The sequence below is a fragment of the Equus caballus genome, chromosome 20, assembly GCF_041296265.1.
Source record: "Equus caballus isolate H_3958 breed thoroughbred chromosome 20, TB-T2T, whole genome shotgun sequence".
In the NCBI taxonomy this organism is placed as follows: Eukaryota; Metazoa; Chordata; class Mammalia; order Perissodactyla; family Equidae; genus Equus; species Equus caballus.
This window is the reverse complement of record NC_091703.1, coordinates 28,295,004-28,321,956: the sequence shown is the minus strand read 5'-3', so window position 1 is coordinate 28,321,956 and position 26,953 is coordinate 28,295,004. Positions and strand designations below refer to the sequence as shown.

The following is a 26,953-nucleotide window of genomic DNA, read 5'->3' as shown; positions in this document are numbered from 1 at the left end:
CTGTCCGGTCATACAGGCTTGAGAGTCACTGCTCTGAAATATACCTCTACCTGAGACATTTAGGAACAAACCCTCGGGAGTTGAACGTCTGGCGCTGCACAACGGGATCTTACATGCTAGCTGAGCCCTCTGGGAAATGGAGTTCAGAGTCGTGGAGCATTCTGGGAATCGTAGTCCAGAATGTCGGCGGGGCACAGGAACGCAGCCGGCAAGTAGGGGCGGGGTTCTCTCGGCACGACCGGAAGTGGCCGTTGAAGCCGGCCGTAGGCGTGAAAAGACGTCGGTGCTGAGGAAGTCCAGCCCCTTTGGCTCTCTGAGCTAGATTTGGTGATTGTCCCTGAGCTTCCGGACCCGGGATCGGAGTGTGTGGATTGCTGCAGGGGGAGGGAAAACCCAGGTATCACCATGGCAACCGGCAGCCCTTCGGCCCCGTGACGTCACCCTTCTCGCTTTGCTTGAGGCGGCCTCTACGGGAGGGAGCTGGGGAGTCCTCGAAGGGGGCGCCCCTCGCCTCCTCCAGTGCGGGGCGGTTCCGGCCTGATCCCTTGGAGGGCTTTGTTCTTTTGTTCCGGTCTGGGAGGAAGGACTGGACCCGGGCCCCGCCCTGCTTGTCCACCTTCCAGCTTTTCCGCTCCGCAACAGGTGTGTCTTCCTGAGCCCGCGGGGGTGTGAGCCCGTCAGGGTGCACAGAGGTAACGGGCCGGGTCTTTGGGTGCCTTTGGCAAGATTCAGGGTAGGCACCAAGGGTTTTTCGAATCTGGTGCTGAACCTGCGTACTCGATCTCCACTCTTGTTTTTGTTCAGCGGGAGTGCCACATGCCTGTTTAGTGCTCTCTCTGGGCACTTCCCTTTTCCAAGGACTTCTTGGCCACTATGCAAAATTCTGTGATCGTGTGACAGACGCTGCTGACTCCATCCTGTGTCTTTCAGGGCAGCCAATCTGAGCGTGTCTAAGGGCTCAGACTCTCTGCTGGGCATCTGAGCCCTAGATCGAGGACCCAGCTGGAGCTACGACGCTGTTTGGGAAACTCTGGTGTCCAGGTTCCAGAGGAACGGGATGAACTGAGATGGAAGGTAGTGGGGACGACTGGGGGGAGAGTGGGATGTTGGTGACAAAAGAACAGTTATTGACTTGAAGATCAAATGCTTGACAGAGCTGGAAGAGGTGGAAGCCAGGAACTTATATTTAAGGATCCAGAAAAGAAATCGGATTACATTTTACTGGGAGACTCATTTGACCTTATAGGGAGAGACTTGCAGGAACAGTTAATTTTCCCTGGCTTCGGGATTGGGGAATGAAAAGCAGCAATGATTCAGAATATCTGTGATCCTTCCATGACTTCTGCTTATTCAATATTAGAGTGATAATCTTGCAGTCAGAAAAACTCTTGGTAATCCTCCCTTCAGTGCACCAATCAGTTTTGAAAATATCCCTGGCAGATGGCCATCTGTTAAGCCTGTGCTTCAACAGTGTGGCATTAAACTCTCCATTTTGGGTGCAGACTATAACTTTGTTGGCTCTTTCTTTTTAGTTCCTTATATTAGGCAGAAGTGCCTGTTTCTGTAACTTCTGTGTTGATCTTAGTTCTTAGTCCCCAAAAGCTAGAGACTGCTCTCTCTTTCTGGCTACTTCCCTTCAGATATGTGAATTCAGCTGTTGCAACTCCTACTCACAAATTCTTTTCTAACCAGAATAGCCTCAGTACCTTTGATGGGTCTTCACGTGATATATCTAGACCTCTTTGAAAATTCTCCTGCGTGACAGCATGCTTCTTACAGTGCATTGCCTAAAATTAAACATAGTTCTTTAGATATGTTTTGAACATACCTAAAAGTATGATGTACTGCTGCTTTTGATTTGGATTATACTTCTACTGTTCAGTGTCAGATTGTATTAGCTTCTAAAAAATCAGCAATGTTATGCTGCAAACCCTAGATCTTTTTTACATAAACTGCAGTTAACTAGATTTATGTCATCCTTGTGTAATAGAGTTGTTTTTTATTCTTAATGTGAGGACTTCACATTTATGATTGTTCAGTTTTTTGGCCACGTGTTTCAGCTTGTCAGAATAATTAAGAATCTTAGTTATTGTGCGTCTTTTAACACTCCTTTCCAACTTTATGTCACTAGCATATTTAATGAGCATTCTTCTATTTCTTCCTACATGTCATTGAACAGGTCAGGGTAAGGACAGAGCCCTGTGACATGTCACTATAGACTTCCCTCTGCATTGTCATTGTCTTTACGTTCTTTAGGTACAGCTATGCAGTCAGATTTGGTTTAACCTAACTATTATCATACAGTCCTTTTTCTTGCATTTGTTTAATATCGTTAGAAGTCTTTGTATTATTTAGGTTTGAGCTATACTTTATATTTGTCATCAGTTTTTTTTAAAGAGTACAAAGAGTCTGTTTTATTTCGTACAACTGCATCTGTATCTACAATTATCTCAAAACAAGAAGTTTAATTTAAAAAAATCAACTGTCTTTCATTATATTACCAATGAACAATTGAAAATTGTAAGAAAAATAATAACTCCATTTACAATAGCATCCGAAATATGAAACAGGAATATATCTAAGAAAAACTTGCAAGAGCTGTACCCCGAAAGCTACAAAACATTACTGAGAAAGATTTTTTTTCCACCTTTATTGAGATGTAATTGACTCATAACATTGTTTAAGTTGTCCAACGTGATAATTTGCTACACCCATTTTGTAAAATGATTACCACAGTAAGGTTAGTTAATCCATCTAGAACCTTACATGTTTGTCTTTGTGTGTGTGTGAATGTGTGTATGTGTATGTGGTGAGAACATTTAAGATTTACTCTCAACAACTTTCAAGTATGTAATACAATATTGTTAACTTAGTTACCATGCTGTACATTAGATCCCCAGAACTTATTTATCTTATAACTGGAAGTTTGTACCCTTTGACCAAGATCTCCCCATTTCACCCATCCCCTAGCCCCTAGAAACCACCATTCTACTCTTTGTTTTAATGCATTTAGCTTTTTTAGATTCCACTTAGCATCATGCCCTCAGGGGCTATCCATGTTGTCAAAAATGGCAGGATTTCCTTCTATTTTATGGCTGAATAATATTCCATTGTGTGTGCATGTGCAAGACGCAATACATATATATATATATATATATATACACGTCGTATGTATATACACACACACACACATATCCCCTCTGTTGGTGGAAATGTAAATTAGTATACCCACTATGGAAAATAGTATGGAAGTGCCTCAAGAAATTAAAAACAGAACTGCCATGTTATTCAGCAATCCTATTTTTCTGGGTATATATCCAAAGGGAATGAAACCACTGTCTTAGAGATCTGCACCCCCATGTTCATTGCACCGTTATTTACAAGAGCCAAGACATGGAAGCAACCTAGGTGTCCATCAGTGAGTGAATGTATAACGAAAATGTGGTGTATATATTTCCATAGCAGCTATACTAATTTACATTCCCATCAACAGTGTACAAGGGTTCCCTTTCCTCCACATCCTAACACTTACCTCTTGTCTTTTTTTTTTTTTTTTAGAGATTGGCACCTGAGCTAACATCTGTTGCCAGTCCTTTTTTTTTTTTTTCCTTCTTCTCCCCAAAGCCGCCCAGTACATAGTTGTATATTGTAGTTGTAGATCCTTCTGGTTGTGCTATGTGGATGCCACCTCTGCATGGCTTGAGCGATGCCATGTCCATGCCCAGGATCCAAACCAGCGAAACCCTGGGCCGCCAAAGCGGAGTATGCGAACTTAACCGCTCGGCCATGGGGCTGGCCCCTCTTGTCTTCTTGATAATATTCATTTTAATAGATCTGAGGTAATAGCTCGTTGTGGTTTTGATTTGCATTTCCCTGATGATTAGTCATGTTGAGCACCTTTTCATGTACTTCTTGGCCATTTGTATGTCTCCTTGGAAAAATATCTATTCAAGTCCTCTGCCTATCTTTTAATTGGATTCTTTGTTTTTATGCTGTTGAGTTGTATGAGTTTCTTGTATATTTTTGATCTTAACCCCTTATCTGAGAAACGATTTTCAAATATTTTCTCCCATTCCAAAGCTTGTCTTTTCATTTTGGTGATTTCTTTTGCTGTGCAGAAGCTTTTCACTTTGATGTAGTCCTATTTGTTGATTTTTGCTTCTGTTGCTTATGCTTTTGGTGTAATATTGAAAAAATTATTGCCAAGACCAATATCAAGGAGCTTTTTTCTTATGTTTTCTTCTAGGAGTTTTAGGTTTTAAGTCTCGTTTAAGTCTTTAATCCATTTCAAGTTAATTTTCACTCTTAATGTAAAATACAGGTTTAATTTCAATCTTCTGTATGTGATTATCCAGTTTTCCCAGTACCTTTTATTGAAGAGACTGTCCTTTCCCCATTAAGTCTTCTTGGCTCTTTTGTCGAATGTTAGTTGACCATATACAGGAGAGTTTATTTCTGGGCTTGTAATTTTGTTCCATTGGCTTGTGTATCTGTTTTTATGACAGCTCCATAATGGTTTAATTACTATAGCTTTGTAATGTTGTTTGAAATCGGGAAGTGTGATGCCTCTAGCTTTTTTGTTCTTTCTCAGAATTGCTTTGTCTTTTCGGGGTCTTTTGTGATTCCATACAGTTTTTTGGATTGTTTTTCCTATTTCTGTGAAAAATGCCATTGGAATCTTGATCGGGATTGCATTGAATCAATAGATAACTTTGGGTAGTATGGACATTTTAACAATATAAATTCTTTTGATCCATGAACATGGCGCCTCTTTCCATTTATTTGTGTTGTCTTCAGTTTCTTTCATCAGTGTCATAGTTTTTAGGATACACATCTCTCACCTTCTTGGTTAAATTTATTCCTAAGTATTTGATTGTTTTTGATGCTATTCTAAATGAGATTCTTTTCCTTATTTCTTTTGCAGATATTTCCTGGTAGTGTACAGAAACACCACTGATTTTTGTACGTTGGTTTTATATCCTGCAGCTTTATTGAATTTTTCGATTAGTTCTAACAGTTTTTTTCATGGAGTCTTTAGGATTTTCTATTTATAATATTATGTCATCTGCAAAAGGAGACAATTGTACTTCTTCCTTTCTGATTTGAATGCCTTTTATTTCTTTTTCTTGCCTAATTGCTCTAGCTAGGACTTCCAGTACTATGGTGAATAAAAATGGTGAAACTGGGCACCCTCCTTTTGTTCCGGATCTTAGAGGAATAGCTTTCAGTCTTTCACATTGAGTATGATATTAGCTGTGGGCCTGTTATATATGGTGTTTATTATGTTGAAGTACATTCCCCCATAGTAGTTTGTTGAGAATTTTTTGTCATGAAAGGATGTTGAACTTTGTCAAATGCTTTTTCTGCATCTATTGAGATAACCATATGAATCTTGTCTTTCATTTTGTTAACATGGTGTATCACATTTATTGATTTGGGTATGTTGAACTGTCCTTGCTTCCCAGGGATAGATCCTACTTGATAATGATGTATGATCTATTTAATGTGCTGTTGAATTCAGCTTGCTAATATTTTATTGAGAATTTTTGCGTCTTTATTCATCAGGAATAGTGGCCTGTAGGTTTTTTTTCCCGTAGTGTCCTTATCTGGCTTTGGTATCAGGGTAATGCTGGCCTTGCAAAATGATTTTGGAGTGTTACATCCTCTTCAGTTTTTTGGAAGAGTTTCAGAAGAATTGATGTTAATTCTTCTTGCAATGTTTTCTAGAGTTCATCTGTGAAACCATCTAGTCCTGGACTTGTCTGTGTTGGAGGGTTTTTGATTACTGATTCAATCTTCCTTTTCCTCGTTGGTCTGTTCAGATTTTCTCTTTCTTCATGATTCAATCTTAGTAGATTGTACGTTTCTAGGAATTATCAGTTTCTTCTAGGTTATCCAATTTGCTGGCATATAATGATTCTTATTAGACTCTTGTGATCTTTTGTATTTCTGTGGTATCAATTGTAATGCTTCCTCTTTCGTTTTTGATTTTATTCATTTAAGTCTTTTTTTTTCTTGGTCTGGCTAAAGGTGTTTCAGTTTTGTTTACCTTTAAAAAAAACCAGCTTTTATTTTCATTGCTCTTTTCTATTATTTTTCTGGTCTCTATTTCATTTATTTCTGCTCTGATCTTTGTTATTTCCTTCATTCTGATAACTTTGGGCTTATTTCTTTCTTTAGTTCCTTTAAGTGTAAAGATTATTTGAGATATTTTTTTCTTAATATAGACATTTATTGCTAAAAGCTTTTTTTTAGAACTTTTTCTACCTTCCATAAGCTGTGATATGTTGTGTTTCCATTTTCATTTGTTTCAATATATTTTTTTGATTTCTCTTTTGATTTATTCATTGACTTATTGATTGTTCAGGAGTGTGTTGCTTAATTTCCACCTATTTGTGAGTTTTCTAGCTTTCCTTCTGTTATTGATTTCTAGTTTCATACAGTTGTGGTCAGAATAGATACTTGGTGTGATTTTAATCTTCTTTAATTTGCTAAGACTTGTTTTGTGACTTATCATATGATCTATCCTGGAGAATTTTCCATGTGTGCTTGAGAAGAATATGTATTCTGCCACTGGATAAAATGTTCTGTATATGTCTGTTAGGTCCATTTGGTCTAAAGTATGGTTCAAGTCTAGTGTTTCCTTGTTGGTTTTCTCTCTGGATGGCCTACCCATTGCTGAAAGTAGGGTATTGAAATCCTCTACTATTGTTGTATTATCTCTTTCTCTGTTTAGATCTATTAGTGTTTGCTTAATATATTTAGGAACTCCATTGTTGGACACATATATATTTATAATTGTTATATCCTCTTGATGAATTGAGCCCTTTATCATTATTTAATGGCTTTATCTCTTTTTACAGTTTTTAACATAAAATGTATTTTGTTTGATACAAGTATAGCTCCCTCTGCTCTCTTTTGCTTTCCATTTGCATGGAATATCTTTTTCTGTCCCTTTACTTTGATCCTATGTGTATCCTTAAAACTGAAGTGAGGCAACATAAAATTGGGTTCTGTTTTTTTATTCATTCAGCCACTCTATTCCTTTTGATTGGAGAATTTAGTCCATTTATATTTAATGTAATTATTAGTAGGTAAGGCCCTACTAATGCCATATTATTAGTTGTTTTCTGGCTGCTTTGTAGTTCCCTTGTTCCTTTCTTCTTCTTTTGCTATCTTCCTTTATGAATTGATGATTTTTCATGGTGGGATGCTTTGATTCTATTTTCTTTATATTTTGTATATCTACTGTAGGGCTTTTTTTCATGGTTACCACCAGGCTTACAGAAAACATCTCGTAGATGTAACAGTCTATTTTAAGCTGATGACAACTTAACTTTGGTTGTATACAAAGACTCTACCCTTTTCATGCTCTACCATTTTATGTTTTTGATGTCACAATTTACATCTTTTTATATTTTGTAGCCATTAATAAATTACTATAGCTATAGTTATTTTTAAATAATTTAATCCTTTAACTCATATCAGAATTAAGTGATTAACTCATCATCATATTACCGTATTAGAGTGTTCTGAATTTTGCTGTATACTTATGTTTACCAGTGTGTTTTGTAATTTTATATGTTTTCATATTACTAATTAGCAGCCTTTCATTTCAGCTTGAGAAACACCTTTCAGCATTTTCTAAGGCAAGTCTAGTGGTGATAAACTCCCTCAGCTTTTGCGTGCTTGGGAAAGTCTTTGTCTCTCCTTCATTTCTGAAGGACAACTTTGCTGGGTAAAGTATTCTTGATTGGCAGTTTTTTCCTTCAGCACTTTGAATATATCATTCCACTCTCTCCGGGCTGAAGGGTTTCTCCTGAGAAATCCACTGATAGCCTTATGGGGGTGCCCTTGTGTGAGAATAATTTTTTCTCCTCTTGCAGCTTTTAAATTTTTCTCTTTTGTCTGTGATTTTAGACAGTTTTATCATAATGTGTCTTGGAGAAGATGTTTTTCAGCTGAAATGTTTTGGAGACCTTTTAGCTTCATGAATTTGAATGTTCCATTACAAGATTTGGGAAATTCTTAGCTATTATTTTTTGAAATAAGCTTTCTGCTCCTTTCTCTCTTCTCCTTCTGGGACTCCAATAATGCATAGATTGTTTCTTTTAATGGTTTCTCATAGTTCATGTAGGCTTTCTTGACCCTTTTGCATTCTTTTTTTCCTTTATTCTCCGCTGACTGGATAATTTCAAATGACCTGTCTTCTACCTCATAGGTTCTTTCTTCAGCTTGATCCAGTCAGAAATTGATGTCTGTTGCATTTTTCTTTTCATTCGTTGTATTCTTTGGCTCCAGAATTTTTGTTTGTTTGTTTCTTTTTTATCATTTCTATCTATGTTAAACTTCTTATTTTGTTTGTGTGTTGTTTTTCTGATTTCATTTAATCATTTCTCTGTGTTTTATTGTAGCTCATTGAGCTTCCATAAAACAACTATTTTGAATTCTTTATCGTGCAAATTGTAGATCTTCATTTGTTAATGGTTGGTTACTGGAAGATTATTCTGTTCTTTTGGTGGTGTCATGTTTCCTTGATTTTTCATGTTCCTTGATGTCTTGTGTTGCTGTCTTTACCTTTGAAGATGTAGTCACCTCCTCCAGTGTTTACTGACTGGGTTTGGGAGAGAAATACCTGCTGTCCGTCCTGTTAGGGATTCTCAGGCTTTCTCAGACCTTCTGTGAATATGTCTGTTTCACACTTCTTATTCCCTCTTTGGGGGAGATTTGTAAGACTGTATGCTTTCTCTCAATCCTGCAAAGTCAGGCTGGATGCTGACAGCCTCCTGTTTTCTTTTGCTTGGCAGTTCTTAATGCTCAGGTTTGAGTGCTTTCTCCCAGTCTTGCAGAGTCAGGCTAGTTCTCTCCATGTGCTCCCTAGCTGTCTATACGAGCTTGCTCTTGCCATCATCAGGGTGTGCACAGGGAACTGGCTACAGGGTAGAGGAGTATGTAGGTGGGGTGCACAGAGCGTTGGGGGTTACCTGTGGGCCAGTGAGGGGGATCCACAGGCAAAGCATCCCAGTGGCTCTTTGGCAGGCTTCCTGATGGAGTCTGTGAAGTGGTTAGTAGGATGCACATTTTGATATGCTTTCTGAAGGCCCTGACTGCTCTTCTCCCAACTGCTCCCTTCCCCTGAGTCACTCAGGACACCTCAGCATTCTAGATGGGACAAGAATGAAGTAGGTCTCTTGGTGGCATCCCACACAGCTGCAGAAGCTGGATGGTCACATGTCTTACTTTCCTCCATGAGGGAAATTATGGGCCAAGAAGGTCTCTCTTGGCACTGAGCTGTGCCACCTTGGGGGAGGGATGATTCTCATAAAGGGAAGGTGTTCCTCTTACCCTCTTCAGTGCTTCCAGTCTTGGATTTTTTTGCTCCAGTGGTGTGCTGGAACTTCTCCACTGGACTCCTGGACTTCCACAGAGACACTGTTATCCATGGGTGATTATCTAAATTGGTGTTCTTTGGGCGGAAGATGGTAGAAAACACTTATTCTGCCATGTTGATGACATCATTCCTCCTCAATTCTTTGCCCTTATTTCTTTTATGAACGTTCTTTTTAATTCTGCCAAAATGGTTTCATTATAAGTCTTTGCTTTTTTTTCTCTCTTTGGGATTTTTCAGTAGTTAAGTTTGCATGTTCCGCTTCAGCAACCCAGTGTTTGCTGGTTTGGATCCTGGGCGCGGACCTATGCACCGCTTATCAAGCCATGCTGTGGCAGGCATTCCATATATAAAATAGAGGAGGATGGGCATGGATGTCAGATCCAGGCTGATCTTCCTCAGCAAAAGAAAGGAGGAGTAATGGCAGATGTTAGCTCAGGGCTAATCATTTCTGAAAAACAAAAAAATTAAATCTAGAATAATAGTTCCCTTTATCGCTGCTTCTAAATTGGGCTTTCCTGTCAACCATTGTTCTGAATACACCTACCCAAAAGCAAAGTTTGTTTTTGTTTTGTTTATTCGTGTATGAGTTACATACATGAAGTACACAAATCTTAAGTGTACTACTTGATTAATTTTTATATGTTATGTACCAGTGTCATCACCACCCACACTAACATGTGGAATGTTTCTAATGCCCCAGAAGTCTTGTGCCCCTGCCCAGTCACTCTCTAGAGGTAACTGCCCTTCTAACTTCCATCACTGTAGATCAATTTGGTCTGTTTTTGGACTTAATATAAATGGAGTCATACTGTATGTATTCTTTTGTGTCTGGCTTATTTTGCTCAATATTGTTTATGAGATATGTCCATGTTGTGAGGTATATCAGTAGCTCATTCTTTTATATTGTGGAATAATATTCTGTTGTATGACTATATCATGATTTGTTTATCCAGTCTCCTGTTGAAAGATAATTGGATTGTTTCCAATTTGAAGATATTATGAATAAACCTGCTATGAACAATCTTGTACAAGTCTTTTGGTGGACATAAGCCCTCATTTCTATGAGTATATGCACAGGAGTGGAATTGCTGACTCATAAGCCAGGCATATGTTTAGCTTTAGAATATACTCTCAAACAGTTTTCCTAAGTGATTGATAAATTTACACCCCCCACAGCAATGTACAAAAGTTCCAGTTGCTCTGTATTCTTGCCAGCAGATAGTATTGACCGTGTCTATTTAATTTTAGACATTCTGGCGGGTAGGTAGTATAAGTAGTATATGTCATTGTGATATTTAATTTGCATTAATACCAAAGTTTCAAAGGGCCTAGGAAGACTTTTGGAAAGTAATTGATTATTCATATTTTATATGTAGCAGAGAAGGCAGCAGAAATATTTTGCTCTACTTAATGAGGAATATACATTGAGTTGTGTGATCCATATGACTAAGTATCTGGGGACAAAATTGTGAATCTTATAGTAATGCTTTACTAGTAATGCTGAGAGTACCAGGGCTCCAGTCATCAGTTACCATGTTTCTTTTTTAGGATTCTGAGAAGTAAAGGAAATGGCATAGTTCCTCTTATTTTCATAAAGAAAAATAAGTGGATTTTATGGATTGCTGGGAGCAGCTGAGTTGAACAGAATTCTTCATGGTTTCTTCTTACTCCCCTAGATCTGTCCTCTCCAGAGTCTGCCGTTCTCCAAGGGAGACATACTCTACTCCCGTCAGCCAGTTTTCAGGTAAGTTGGGATTTCCTGAAGTGCCGTTTCAGTCCTTACTGGGACTGTGTATTCTTTTGCTGTAGGGTGTGTTTATCCAAAAAGCAATGTTGGCAATTCATCCTGGGCTCCCATCTGCCCAGTGACCTTCTTCCTAGCTCCGCCTCTCCAGTTTAACTAACACATTCACCATTTACCTCTTGCTTAGTATCTTGCCATGCTCCCGTGACGAGAGAGCAAAAGAAGTACAAACTTGATCCTTGACTTGAATAGACCAAATGACTGCAGAAAACAAAACAGATAAATATAAAAAAGGAGAAATGAGTACCATGGAAAATTGAGAATGACAAACATATGTGTTGTCTGGAAGGGCTCGTAAAGGGTGTGAAATTTGCACTAACTCTCAAAGGACAGGTGGCATTTGAATATTTGAACAAATATATAAGGTGGGAGGTATGAGGATTCCGGGTATGGAGAAGATTATGAGCAGAGATTCACACGTAACAATTACCACGTATTACATAGGATTCAGAAAAATTTGGAAGAGATGGTTTATTTTGGCAAGTGGTAAACAAATGGTTGAATAAGTTTGGAATATGAAAGGGCTCAACTGTCTAGATAAGCAGTTGAAGGCTTTATTCTGTAGGTCATTTGTGGACCATTAATGGTTTTTGAGGAGGAAAGTGACATGATACTGTTTTAGGAAAAACCAATAACTGAGAATTTTGACAAACAGGTAATGATTGTTCCACCAGGTATAATCAACCTCAAGCCTTCCTTTAATCAGGCTCCTTCTTAGACTTTTACTCTCTTCTTAATTCCTATCCCACAATTTAATCATCTTACCAAAGAAATGGTCCCAGTTCTTCCCACTTTCAGCTCTAGTACTTTTGGCATTTATTTTTTATTGAGATATACAGGCATATTTCATTTTATTGTGCTTCACGAATATTGTGTTTTTTTTATAAGACCCTCCACCAGCAAAAAGTTTATAACTCACTGAAGATTATAACTCTCTGATTATAACTCAGATGATAGTTAACATTTATTAGTAATAAAGTATTTTTTAACTAGGGTATGTACATTTTTTTAGACATAATGCTATTATACACTTAATAGACTACACTGTAGTATAAACATAACTTTTATATGCATTGGGAAAAGCAAAAATTCGTATGACTCGCTTTATTGGAATATTTGCTTTGTTGCAGCGGTCTGGAACTGAACCTGCAGTATCTCTGAGATATGCCTGTACTGTGACAATTAACTGCACATATTTGAAGTATATAACTTGATAAGTTTTGGCATACACTCATGAAATCATCACCACAGTCATGATAATGAACATATGCACAGTCAGAAAGCATACTTTGTATGACTTGAATCCTTTTGAGTTTTTTTTTTTTTAAGATTTTTTATTTTTTCCTTTTTCTCCCCAAAGCCCCCCAGTACATAGTTGTATATTCTTTGTTGTGGGTCCTTCTAGTTGTGGCATGTGGGATGCTGCCTCAGCGTGGTTTGATGAGCAGTGCCATGTCCGTGCCCAGGATTCGAACCAACGAAACACTGGGCCGCCTGCAGTGGAGTGTGCGAACTTAACCACTCGGCCACAGGGCCAGCCCCTTGAGTTTGTTGAAACCTATTCTTTTGCCCCGAATATGGTCTGTCTTGGTAAATAAGCAGTGAGCACTTGAAAAGAATCTATATTTTGCTGTTATTGGTTGGAGTGTTCTATGAGTGTATTAGTTTCATATTGCTGCTGTAATTAATTTACTACAAGCTTAGTGGCTTAAAACAATACATTTACTATCTTATAGTTTTTGGGGTCAGAAGTCCAAAATGCATTGGCAGGGCTGCATTCCCTGAAGGCTCTAGGGTAAAATCTGTTCCCTTGCCTTTTGCAGCTTCTAGAGGCTACATGTACACTCATGTCCCACATAACGACATTTCAGTCAACAATGGACCACATACACAGTGGTGGTCCTGTAAGATTAGTACCGTATAGCCTAAGTGTGTAGTAGGCAGTACCATCTAGGTTTGTATAAGTACACTCTATGATGTTCACACATTGACAGAATCATCTAATGATGCATTTCTCATAACATATCCCTGGGGGCCAGCCCCATGGCCGAGTGGTTAAGTTCGTGCACTCCGCTTGGGCAGCCCAGGATTTTGCCAGTTCAGATCCTGGTCGTGGACATGGCACCACTTGTCAAGCCGTGCTGAGACAGTGTCCCACATAGCAAAACCCAAAGGACCAACAACTAGAATATACAGCTATGTACTTGGGGCCTTTGGGGAGAAGAAGAAGGGGGAAAAAAAAAGATTGGCAACAGATGTTAGCTCAGGTGCCAATCTTTAAAAAAATAAACTAACAAAAGAACATATCCCTGTTGTTATGCAGTGCCTGACTGTACTCTTTAGCTTGTGTTCCCTTCCTCTATCTTCAGGGCCATCAGTGTGGCATCTTCACATCTCTTTCTCTAGTTCTGATTTGTCCTCTATCTTCATGTCTCCTGCTCTGACTCTGCCTCCCTCTTATAAGGACTCTTGTGATTACATTGGGTCCACTCATGTAATCCAGGATAATTTCCCAATCTCAAAGTCCTTAACTTGATCACATCTGCAAAGTCTCTTGGTATTTTGGCTAACAGTTTCATGAGTTTCAAGGATTAGGATGTGGACATCTTTGGGAGGGCCGTTATTCTGTATACCACAGAATGTCATTTAGGTCAAGTTGGTTGATAGTATCCAAGTGTTTCATATCCTTGATTGATTTTCTGTCTACTTGTTTTATCAATTATTGTGATAGGGTATTGAAATTTTGGGCCATTATTATGTGGATTTGTCTTTTTCTCCTTGCAATTCTATCAGTTTTTACTTCATATTTTCTGAAGCTCTGTTATTACGTACATAAATATTTAGGATTGTTATGTCCTCTTAATCAAGTGACCCCTTTATCATTGAGAAATGACCTTTCTATGCCTGGTAATATTGTTTTGCCTTGAAATTTACTTTGATATTTGATAGTGTCAGCATGTTATATCTTTTTCCAACATTTTGCTTTTAACTTATTTGTGTCTTTGTATTTAAAGTGAGTTACTTATAGGCAACATGTAGTTGGGTTTTGCTCTTTATTAATCCACTCTGGCAATCTTTGCCTTTTAACTGTGGTGGGCTAGCTCATTTATATTTAATGTGGTATCTTTACATTTAGATATTTGATATGATTGTTTGTTTATCATCTTGCTATTTGTTTTCTGTCTGTATTATCTTTATTCCCTTTTTCCTCTATTCTTTTTGGGTTGAATATTTCTTATGATTCCATTTTGTTTCCTTCATTGGGTTATTAGTCATAAATCTTTTGTTATTTTAATTGTTGCTTTAGGTAGACGTATTTATCACCATTTATCTTCAAGTGACATACCACTTCATGAATAATGTAAGAACCTTACGATAGTATACTTCCATTTCTTTCCTCCCAGTTTTTAAGGCTATTGTTGCCATATATTTTACTTATAAACCCCATAATACTTGTTATTATTTTTGTTTAAGCAGTCAGTTATCTTTTAAAGAGATTTAAATAGTAAGAAAAATATTGTATATATTTACCCATGTAGTTTACTATTTCTGGTGGTCTTCATCCTTTATGTAGATCAGTGATTCACAATTAGTGTGATTTTGCCCCCTAGGGAACAACTGGAAATCTTAGGAGACATTTTGGATTGTCATAACTTGGTGGGGAGTGCTACAGGTGTCCAGTAGGTTAATGCCAGTGATGCTGTTTGCAATACACAGGATAGCCCCCCACAATTATTTAAAAGAGTTATCCGTTCCAAAATATCAATAGTGCCAAGGTTGAGAAACCTTCATATAGATCCGTATTTTCATTGTTATCATTTTTGTTGTGCATGAAGGACTTCCTTAAGATTTCTTATAGGGCAGTGTGCTGGTGATGAATTCTTTCATGTTTTTATGTCTGAGAAGTCTTTATTTTACCTTTGAATCTCAATTCTATTTTGACGGTTTTTCTTCTTTCTAGTATTTAATGATGTTGCTCCATTGTCTTCTTGCTTGCATTGTTTCCAACAAAAAGCTACTGTCATTTTTATCTTTGTTCCTTTATATTTATTTGTCTTTTTTTTTCTCTAGATGCTTATAAGATTTTTCTCTATCACTAGGTTTGACCTATTTGATTAAGATGTGCCTTGGTGTAGTTTTCTTTGTGTTTCTTGTGTTTGCATTTTATTGATTTTGTTGAATCTGTGGGTTTTATAATTTTCATCAAGTTTGGAAAATAGTGAGCTATTATTTCTTCAGATATTTTTTCTGTTCCTCTCCCTTCTTTTTTCCCCCAGGGACTCCAATTGCACATACATTGGGCCACTTGAAGTTGTCCCATAGCTCCCTGAAGCTATTTCTTTTTTGAAATTCTTTTTTCCTATCTGTTTCATTTTTGATAGTGTCTATTTCTGTCTTTGAATTTGTCAATCTTTGTCAGTGCCTCATCTGCTGTTAATACTTTGTAGTGTATTTTTCATCTCAGAACATTCTCATTTTCAGCTCTAGAAGTTCCATTTGGCTCTTTTTTTCTTTTAATGTCTTCATGTCTCTACTTAACTTTTTGAACATATGGAATATATTCATAATAACTTTTAGTGTTCTTGTCTGCTAATTCTAGCATCTTTGTTAGTTCTGGGTTGATTTCAACTGATTGATTTTTCCCCCTCATTATAGGTTGTATTTTCCTGCTTTTTTGCATGCCGGATAATCTTTGATTGAGTGTCAGCACTAAATTTTACCTTACTGGGTTCTGCATACTTTTGTATTCCTGTCAAATATTCTTGAGCCTTTTTCTGGGATGCGGTTAAGTTTCTTGAAATAATGTGTTCCTTTCAGGTCTTGCTTTTAGGATTTGTTAGGTGAATCCAGAGCAGCATTTAGTCTAAGGCCATTTATTTGCCACTGCTGAGTATTCTACCCAATGCCTAATGAATTATGCAGTTTTCCAGTTTGACTGATGGGAACAGGTTCTATTTCCAGCCCTTTTGAGTGCTGGTACTGTTCCCTTGAATCCTTTTGGATGATTCTCTCCCTGTCTCCGATAGTTTCATCACACCCTTGTGCTCATTCATACTTTGCTGAATATGCAGGTGGAACCTCTGCAGTTCTCCTTGCTTATTTCCTGATGTAGCTCTCTCCTCTACAGTGTTCTGTCCTGTGAACTCTAGTCACCTTGATTTCCCCAAACTCTCAGCATTATCTCTTCAGTTCAGGGAGTTGGCTGGGCAGCTCCTGGGTTACACCTCCCTGCACCACTGTGTGGAAACTCTCAAGGCAGTAAGCTGGAGCAATTGTGTGACTCGCTTCATTTGTTTCCTCATTCTCAGGGATCACTGTTCTTTGTTGTCTGAGATTCACTGTCTTGGAAACTGTTGTTTCATATATTTTGTCTGGAATTTTTTATTTCATGCAGAAGGGTAAATCCAATCCTTGTTAATCCCACTTTGGCCACAACTTGATCCTTTCAAGGTTTGTTTTTGAATGATAAGCTTTGTTAGGACTGATCTATCATCATCTTACTCTAGGACTGTTTGGAGGGGGCCCATGATCACTCTTTAGCTCAGTGATTTTCTAGAATGACTCACCCTACTTGGTAGCATAACTCAGGGCTGGAGATTATTACAATAAAGAATACAAAACAGGATCGGAAGGAAAAAGATATTCATAAGCAAAATCTGGGAAAATCAGATGCAGGCTTCCAAGTCCTCCCTCTGTGATGGTCACACGGATAGATGTACTTTCTCTCTAGCTGTGATCCCCAGAGACATGAGAAATGTCTCTACCCAGGGCAGCCTGCTTGAATTCTGGAGTCCAGAATTCTTAAAAGGAGCTAATCACTTCAGCATACACCTGCTATAGACCAGCTGTGGTGCAGAGCCCAAACTCGGCACCGTGTGTTCATCATAAGTCTTCACCTGTATGTTAAACAGTGCTGACAGTCTGCATCCTGCCCCACTGCTCCAGGCACACAGTAGCATCATCAGTTGGTGACTTTGTAAGCATTAGTTTTCAGAGCTTGTTCAAGGTTCAGAAACATGTATCCACGTGTCCCTGGGGATTAGCAAGGAGTGAGCAAACCATACTTGTTGCTTTAACTTGTTGCTAAACTTGCCCTGTTCCTAAAGTGTGCTGGAGCTGTTGTGGGACCTGATTGTGCATGTCTTTTCTTAACTCTGGGTTCATTGATGTCATATTGCTAACGATGTTGCCCATGGAGATTGTATTTACACCACATTTTTGGAGCTCCTCCTCTATGTAGCTCCCTCCTCTCTGGTATACATCCTGCAAATCCCCTGTCTCAGTAGTTGTGAGCTGCCACCTTTGTCTTCTCAGCTCAGTAAAACCACCATGCTTTGCAAGGGTTCTACCTCCCTGCGCTGCAGTCTGGAGGATGCCAGCTTTGTGGTAGGAAGCTGAGGGGATTGTCAGGCTCATGTAATGGTCTCCCTTCTCTCAGGATCACAGATCTGTCCTGCCTGCTTTTCAAACACTTGTTTCAGATATATTGTTCAGTTTTATTTTTCTTTACACTGGGAGAGCCAGTCCAGTTGCTCTGTTGTGATTAGAAGCAGAAGTCCCAATAATTTACCTATTTTAAAATAAAATTAACTCATCTAATTTCAAATACATAGTAAATAAAAAGTAGGAAGTTCCCCTGCATTGCCTTCAAGTCCCACTGATAATATTTAGTAGTATATTTCTTTCAAATTATTTTCTGTGCATTTACATATAAACTTTCCTATTCATAAAAATAAAAGTGGGATCATACCATGTATACTGTATACATGTATACGTAATATATATGCATATTTCCTAATCAGTACATGTAGAGATACCTCATTTTAAAAACGTCTACATAAAGTACTTTAGTAAGGATATACCGTAAATTCTTTAACCACTATCCTATTAATGAACATTAAATTTGCATTTTTTTCCCTTCACACAAACAGTGTTGCAAGGATGCTTGTACATATGTTCACACCCTGAGGTATTTCTGAAGAATAAATTCCTACAAGCAATAAAACTTTATTGAGTGATATATGCATTTCAAGTTTTGATAAATCCTGTCCGATGGCCCCCAGATAGATTCCCACCAGAAGTGCACATGTGCACTTTCAGCAGTGCTAGCCAATCTGGTATCTCATTATTTTACTTATTTTTAGTGGAATGAGCATTCTTTCATGGTTTATTAACAATATCTTAGGTGAATTGCCTGTTTGGGTTCTTGGCCTTTTTTTGTTGTTTTTCTTGTGGGTCGTCCATCTCTTTTCCTAATTATTTGTAGGAACTCAGAATATCGCCTTTTGTCTATGGTTTATTATAGAAAGTTTACATCTTTATGTGGTTATATCTATCAGTCTTTCTGTTTGTCTTACAGTTTTTGCCTTTCACATTCAAGCTTATAAAACTTTTCGTGTCTTTTATTCTACTGTTTTATTTTGCTTTTTCTTTAGAATTTAATCTCCAGTGCAGCCGAAATTTTGTGTATGCCATGAAGTAAAGAACCCACCTTATTTTTTTCCTCGAATAGACAGTCATTTGTTATAACACCATTTAGTGACTAATCCAGCTTATTTTAACTAACTTGAAAGTTGTTTAATCCTATTCAATTCTTATAAACATCGGTCTGTTTTTAGACTTTATCTTTTTTTCATTGAGTTTTATTCCATACAAGGCCACTCTCTTTTAATTTATCTTTATTTTTTGGTATATTTTCGTATTTCTCTTGGTATATTTTGAAATGTGGTAGGGCAAGTCTCCTTGCCAAATTTTTTCAAAAACGTTTTTGGCAATTCTTGCACATTGTAGGTAATAAAACGTATTATTGATGTTATTAGGTATACTATTAATACTTGATATATCTTGGAACACAGAGATAATGATGATGATGAACAAAAACGATGGCTAACATTGACTGAGCACTTGTTAGATCCCAGACCCTAAATTAAGCATTTCATATGGAACATTTTTTATTTAATTCTTGCAATAACCCTGTGAACGGGGTACTGTTTTTATATTCGTTTCACAAAGGAGCACATATCAAAATCTTTCTTCAGATAGCCTTTTGCTTGCCTTATTTCTGTCAGTATTGCTAACTTCGCCCCCTTCTTATGTAAATACTTTATGGCTAAGCAGAAATATGTATTTCAGGAATCAGTGACCTTCAAGGATGTGATAGTGGACTTTACCCAGGAAGAATGGAAACAGCTAGATCCTGTGCAGAGAGATTTGTTCCGGGATGTGACATTGGAAAATTATACACACCTGGTCTCTATAGGTAAGGCTGACTTCTCTGATTTAATATCTGGGGGTGTAGAGGATGGGGGTTCTCTCGTGCTTAGGTGAGTTTTGCCTTTAAGTTAAGGAACCAAAGATTCCTAAATTTTGAAAGGTTTCTACTCTCCTAGCAAGTAGAAGGACAAACTAATAATTTTTCTGAACCCATGTCTGGTGATTTGTAACACTGAAGCTTTATACGCTATACACTCCCATCAGATGTCCTACATATCCTTTCCTAAAAACAAAGTGCTGAGACTGAATTCTGCTATGGCACTTTTCCCTTACTACATGATAAGCACCTTTTTTTTTCTTCCCCATGAGCAGGACTCCAAGTTTCCAAACCTGATGTGATTTCCCAGTTAGAGCAAGGGACAGAGCCATGGATCATGGAGCCCAGCATTTCAGTAGGTACGTAATGGATATGTGCCATATGAGTGTCATTAACTCTAACCACCAGCCTGATAAGAGCTTTTTATGTCTGTAATGCAGATTCTTGCTTCTCTTTAAAGTGTCTCCTGTGGAGAATTGGGAAGCTAACTGGACTCTCTTTTGCTTTGTCAAAACACTAACTGTTTCAACATATGTTCTGTTTTTATACTCCTTTCAGAGGTGGTATCCTTCTTGCTTTTTTCTAAAGGCAACCTCTTGACCTGGACTCTGGATTCCGTCTTTCGTACCTCCTTTGGGACCCTAATCACATAATTATCACCTTATTTTTCAGCCCTTAAGTTTTCTTTTTGGGTCTCCAGGCTCCATTGCTAGTACCTTTAAACAGAAATAGGTAACCCTAATTTTCAAATACTGTTACTCAACACTTTTTATCTTTTTGACCACAATCCAGTCTGCCTCCTTGCTTTCCCAACCAAACTCGGCAAAAGTGAATTCCATTCCTTCACTTTTTCATCTCCTATTACTTTCTTAATCTCAGGGTGTAGCTTCTGATCCTATCACTTTAACAGACTATCCTTGAAATTATGAATGATTTTCTTGTAAACGATCAATTCCAAAACTGCAGAGAGAGCTCTTCAAAGATCTCAGCCTGGAAAAATGTACAAACTTGGTCACTCCAGGTAAGGGGATGTCTCCAGAGTTAATGGGATAGGAGTGGGGGTCCTCTTTTATGGGTAGAAAAAAAAGCCATGTTCAAATTTGGGAAGTACTGGATTAGCTAAAATTTTAGCAGATCTTTTACTGGAAGAATACTCAGAGGTTTTTTTAATATGTAGTTGGGCATTAGGAATTTCCAACAGGGTTGCATAGAATATGACATTTCTTCTCCTCCCACCCCAAACAACCATGAATTCTTTTTTTCATACTACACCTTTAAAATATTTCTCTTAGAAGATGGTTTCATGGAGCACAATTTAGAAAACTTTTTTTTTTTTTAAAGATCTTTATTAACTTGTGCTTACGGTTTGTTAACTTTCGGAAAAAACAAGTTTTATTACAAATGAAAAAGGAAGTTTTAAAAAAATCCCAACTTAAGCAGGTAGAAAAAAATTTTTAAATATTTAAATGTGTATTAAAAAATCCTAGGCTTTTCCAAAAATGCTTTAGTCATTACCAAAAAGAGATTTATTTAGGTAAAAATAATAATGAGAAACCTGTGTTGCAGAGGTAATGTAGATAGTTCCTGTGATCCAGTCAGTAGGCAGAAGATAATCCCTTGAAGTATTTAGCTCCATTCTTTTGTTTACTTTCACACTGGAATGTGACCCAGTGATGCTAGTCTTGGTAAGCTAGCCCTTGGTCCTGCCCTCTTCAGAATTTGGAGCAGACTTATTCTTAGCTGGCGACTTGGCTGCTTTCATCTCTGTGAAAATGATCTACAGTTTTATAGGCATCTGTACAGGTAATAGAAGTTGCGATGGTACCTACATTGAGGTGGCCACTGGGCCTGGGCCTTGTCTGTATCATTTTCCTTATCCTCTTTATTGCCATCTTCTCTGGGTTTTCTTGGTGACCTGGCCCTTGCAGAATCATGATCAATTACCCTGTTGTGTATTCTGTCTCACTTGTCTATCTTGTTCTTTTGCAGCCTGTTTTGTTAGCACCCTGTATTATTTCTCCATACACAAGAGTGTTGGAATACTGTGGTCAAGACCTGTAGACTTTGCTTGTAGTAAAGTGGGAAGTCCTTTCTGCAGTAGAGATGGCTCTGTTCAGTCTTGCCTTCTGGAACTTTGTCCAGCATTTCATTGTTTTCCCCACCCCTGGTATTCTGGTAACTCTGTTGGTTATTGCGTGGAAGACATGACAACATGGACAACATTGGTCATGGTCTGTTGGATGTTTATTGCCTTCAACTGGGACTGCAACCAGGGCTGGAGATCAGCCACTTCCACCCTCTTCTCTTTTAACAGCATCAGACTCCGTGGTCTCCATTTCCTTCATTGTGAAGTGCCAGCAGGAAGTATTCCTTATGGTCATCTGCTGTCAAATGTATCTTTCTTGGTGTCATTCCTGTTAATGAAAACATATCCATTTCTTATATTGAACAATTGGTTGTTCCCCAGAACCTGTGTTATTGATCTTCTTGTCCCTGCTGGAGAAGTACTGCTGTTAGGAGGCTGCCTGCACATGTATATGCTGCACCATTACCCATGGTACCAGTTACGGAGGGGATGGTAGGCAGCTCTGGGTTTCTGCCTCGCTGCTTATGCTTGCAGTGATGATGATGGTGATAGTGACTGGGCTGGCAGCACAGGAGATTCAGGGTTCTCTGGGATCTGCTGTACCTCCCTGTTAGTAGTGGAAGCAAAGAAATGCTATTTTCTTTACTGAATCTGCCAGCATTGATTAGCCTGCTTCTCTTAGTTGTCGTCTTTCTTGTCTTGGGCAATGCTCTACTTCCTGATTATGTTCTTTCCTGTCTTTTGTTTCTTCTGTTGTTTGCTGATAAACTGCTTTCTTTCATTAGTATATTTTATTCATCCCATTACCCTAAAGACCCTCAGGTCAGAGAAAAGACCTCTGCTCTTTTCTCACATATGTTCCTGTGGCTTCAGCTATCCTTTTCCTTGCTCTTTTGAGCTGATACTTCCTATCCTATATTTGAACATCTTAGTTATTCTACTCCTTTTGGCATCTTCTACCCCCCCACAAACACCCATAGTCTAGTCCTCCATTTCTCTTCCTAATTCTCAAAAATACCTAGAGTTGAACTTGATATCTTCCTCCCCTTAAGTTATTTACTATTTTCAACTTTCCTGTTTCCAGCAGTGATATGACTATTCCTGCAGTGTTCCAGGCTAAAAACCATGGCATCTTAGACACGTCTTTCCTGTTTGTCATGTCTTGAAATCTTGGCTCTTAGATTTTTGTTTTGTTGTTCATTGGCAAGGAGTCCCAGTTCAGACTGCCTCCTTTAGATTCACTCCATCTGTGTCTCCTCTTAGCCATCTCTGTGGTTACTTTTTAATTTACTCTCACCTTAAATGGAGTTCTCTTACTGGTTTTTAGAGATTATGAAATTGAATTAGACATTCTCTTGCCACTTTCGTATTTTATTTATTGTTATTGTTAGCTCCTTCCAACTTTCTTTCTAAATAATAGGGCTATATTTGAAAACCCTCAGAATTTCTGAGGGCTTTATTTTTAATTTCTTTAGTTCATTCTCACAGCAACAGGTTTCCCCCCCCCCCCCCTTCTATTCAGAGAATACAGGCATTTTATTTTTCTTTCAGACTGGGAGACAAGACCAGAAAATAGCATATCAGTCCCAGAGCTGGACATTTCTGAAGAACAGCCATCTCGGGTGGTAGTAGTGGAACAACAGAAAAAGGATGATCCTTGCAGTTCCAACTTCTTAGAAAGTTGGGAATCTGAAAGCAGTCTAGAGAGGCAGCAGGCAAACCAACAGCCACTGCCAAGAGAAATAAAAATAACTGAAAAGACAATACCCACTTGGGAGAGAGGCCCTGTAAATAATGACTTTGAAAAAAGCGTCAATGTGACTTTAAACCTTGTAACACAACAAGAAATATCTCCAAAAGAGACGTCTACTAAAACAAGTGTCAAACAGAATTTAAATCCAGTTAAAAAAGAGAAATCTTGTAAGTGTAATGAATGTGGGAAAGCTTTTAGTTATTGTTCAGCTCTTATTCGCCATCAGAGAACACATACTGGAGAAAAACCCTACAAATGCAATGAATGTGAAAAAGCCTTCAGCCGGAGTGAAAACCTTATAAACCATCAAAGAATTCATACTGGAGATAAACCATATAAATGTGATCAATGTGGAAAAGGCTTCATTGAGGGTCCATCTCTTACTCAACATCAAAGAATTCATACTGGAGAAAAACCCTATAAATGTGATGAATGTGGGAAAGCCTTTAGTCAGAGGACCCATCTTGTTCAGCATCAGAGAATTCATACTGGTGAGAAACCATATACTTGTAACGAGTGTGGAAAAGCCTTTAGCCAGAGAGGCCACTTTATGGAACATCAGAAAATTCATACAGGAGAAAAACCTTTTAAATGTGATGAATGTGATAAAACCTTTACCAGGAGCACACATCTTACTCAACATCAAAAAATTCATACTGGAGAGAAAACTTATAAATGTAATGAATGTGGGAAGGCCTTCAATGGGCCCTCAACATTTATCCGTCATCATATGATTCATACTGGTGAAAAACCATATGAATGCAATGAATGTGGGAAAGCCTTCAGTCAGCACTCAAACCTCACTCAACATCAGAAGACACATACTGGGGAGAAACCTTATGATTGTGCCGAATGTGGAAAATCCTTTAGTTACTGGTCATCCCTTGCTCAACATCTGAAAATTCATACTGGAGAAAAACCTTACAAATGCAATGAATGTGGAAAAGCCTTTAGTTACTGCTCATCCCTTACTCAACATCGGAGAATTCACACCAGAGAAAAGCCATTTGAATGCAATGAATGTGGAAAGGCTTTCAGTTATCTCTCAAACCTTAATCAACATCAGAAGACTCATACCCAAGAGAAAGCCTATGAGTGTAAAGAATGTGGGAAAGCCTTTATTAGGAGTTCATCTCTTGCTAAACATGAAAGAATTCATACTGGCGAGAAACCCTATCAGTGTCATGAATGTGGAAAAACCTTTAGTTATGGCTCTTCTCTTATTCAGCATAGGAAAATACATACTGGAGAAAGACCTTACAAGTGTAATGAATGTGGGAGAGCCTTCAACCAGAACATACACCTTACACAACACAAGAGAATTCACACAGGAGCAAAGCCTTATGAGTGTGCTGAGTGTGGCAAAGCCTTTCGACATTGTTCATCTCTTGCTCAACATCAAAAAACTCACACAGAAGAAAAACCCTACCAGTGTAATAAATGTGAAAAGGCTTTCAGCCAGAGCTCCCATCTGACTCAGCATCAGCGTATTCACACTGGAGAGAAGCCCTATAAGTGCAATGATTGTGACAAAGCCTTTAGCCGGAGCACTCATCTGACTGAACATCAGAATACTCATTCTGGAGAGAAACCTTATAACTGTAATGAATGCAGGAAGACTTTCAGCCAGAGCACTTACCTTACTCAGCATCAGAGAATTCATTCAGGAGAGAAACCTTTTGGATGTAATGATTGTGGAAAAGCCTTCAGATATCGTTCTGCTCTCAACAAGCATCAGAGACTACACCCTGGTATATGACTATTATAGAAGCAGCATAAACATAGGGGATGCATTTACTTTAGTTTGTCCTTTTGTTAAGTACTGAAGAATCAGAATAGATTGACAAACTCCTCAAAATATTTTAAGTTTTCACTGTTACACTATGGAATAGAAAAGTACATTGGGCTGAAGTAACCAATTACATTGTTAACCAACTTTGTGATACTGAAAAATTTAACTGTTTTAAGTTTCAGTTTCCTCTGTGAAATGAGAGATTTGGAGTAGATGATTTCAGAGGTCATTTGGAGTTTTATATTCAGTTTTGTATATTCACAATATATTCTTGAATAGGATTATTATACATCAGCATTTTGCTGTGTTGCATCTAGAGTGTGTATATTTATGCATGTTTTCCCTATAGAAAGCGTTTGTGCTTCAGTAACTAGACTGGGGGATTTATTATGCTCCTATTCTAACACATTTAAGTTGTTTAAGTAACTGGTTCCTAATAAAAAGAATTGTAAATGCCCTCAAATTAATAATTCAGTAGCATATAATGGCTTAACTCAGTACAAGTATTAAACCTTCCTATTGCTTTCTCTTCCAGTGTGTTTTAACATTCTAGGAGTTTAGTGCAAGTACAGAGATCCTCTTCTACAGCTTAAACCAGTGTTATTTAACCCTAGTTGTGTAGTAGGATCACTTTAGGAACTTTATAAAATTCTATTGCCAAGGTTCCACCCCCAGAGACTATAATTTAATTGGCCTAAGCAGTGGGACCCAGGGTTCAGTTTTTTTTTTTTTTTTTTTTATTCCTAATGTGTATTCTGGAAGGACAATTGGGTTAGATTTCAGTACCCACTCCTTTGGCTAGTAGCTTCTTCTTGTGGCTCCTCCTAGAAGCCTCACAGATTAGCTGTGCTCAGTACACATGATGTAATTTTGACTGTCATATTGTTGTGTAGATTGGGTTCTCACAAGCTCTGGGAGGTAAGGTCAATTTGTTTCCTCACTAAAGTGCAAAAATTAAACTGCTGTGTAAAATAGTGGTCATTTCACTTGCTTTTCTTGGTCCCCTGATATCAGAAGCAGATAACAGTGTGAATGACATCTCTGAAGATGTGTAGCCCAGCCTGTGTGGCCATTTAATATTTGAGCCAGAAATAAATATGGGTCTAGCTATAAAGAGATGAGCCCCTTATATTGTCTTCAGATACAGTTATCAGGTTAGCTCTTTTAGGAGCAGCTGACAATTTCCCAGCCTGGCCTTGACAATGGAGAGCACTGAGAACAGAGGGTAGCACAGAAATTGATCATTATTTAAATAAAAGGAAAGGTTGGGGGTAGTGGTTGCTGCAGACTTTTACAGTGAAAAACATCAAGGCAGTCTTTTTTGCTTACATAAATGCCAGCGACCTGCATCAGAATTTTGTCACCTCCTTAACTGAAGATGCCATACGGTGAAGAACAGATAAAATTCAGGAAATAATGTAGTCACTTAAATCTCAGGACCTTTTCCTGTTGTAATTTGAAACATCTATAAAGGAATGTCATTTGGTATTTCTTAATTTTACAAGGCTTCCATTATTTAGGAATTACAGTTTTCCCATTGTAGAGAGGTGGAAACTGGCAGAGAGGAATGGCTCTCAGGTTATAGGGAAGTTTTGGTTGGAATCTAGCCACTCCCACAGTATAAGGAAATGAAGTTTCTCTATCCAGGTGAAGGTCCTCCCATTTCAAAGGAGATCCCAAGATGGAAAACAGTCTGGAATGGGAAGACTCCTGTCCTTGTGCCACTCTGATTCCTATTTGAAGGAATAGAATTTATTTGAAAATTTGGCATTAACTCTGAAAGATCCCACTTTGTCCCATTCATTCAGTCTCTTCA

The 26,953-nt window shown here is 38.2% G+C and overlaps 1 protein-coding gene across 3 annotated transcripts; it reads left to right on the top strand.

Annotated features, from left to right (window-relative positions):
• The first annotated feature begins 176 nt into the window (after window positions 1-176).
• On the top strand, window positions 177-26,111 carry ZNF184 (zinc finger protein 184). 3 transcript variants are annotated; one of them, XM_005603633.4, is made up of 6 exons: window positions 177-397; window positions 931-1,074; window positions 11,068-11,135; window positions 19,329-19,455; window positions 19,782-19,865; window positions 23,144-26,111. In XM_005603633.4, the coding sequence occupies exons 2-6, from the start codon at window positions 1,068-1,070 to the stop codon at window positions 25,102-25,104; spliced, it is 2,247 nt and encodes a 748-aa protein (XP_005603690.1). In that variant the 5' UTR covers window positions 177-397; window positions 931-1,067; the 3' UTR covers window positions 25,105-26,111. The 3 variants fall into 3 exon arrangements, with proteins under 3 accessions (XP_005603690.1, XP_014589748.1, XP_070101100.1); XM_014734262.3 differs by having other exon boundaries at window positions 272-642; XM_070244999.1 differs by lacking the exon at window positions 177-397 and adding an exon at window positions 616-692.
• The last annotated feature ends 842 nt before the right edge of the window (window positions 26,112-26,953 follow it).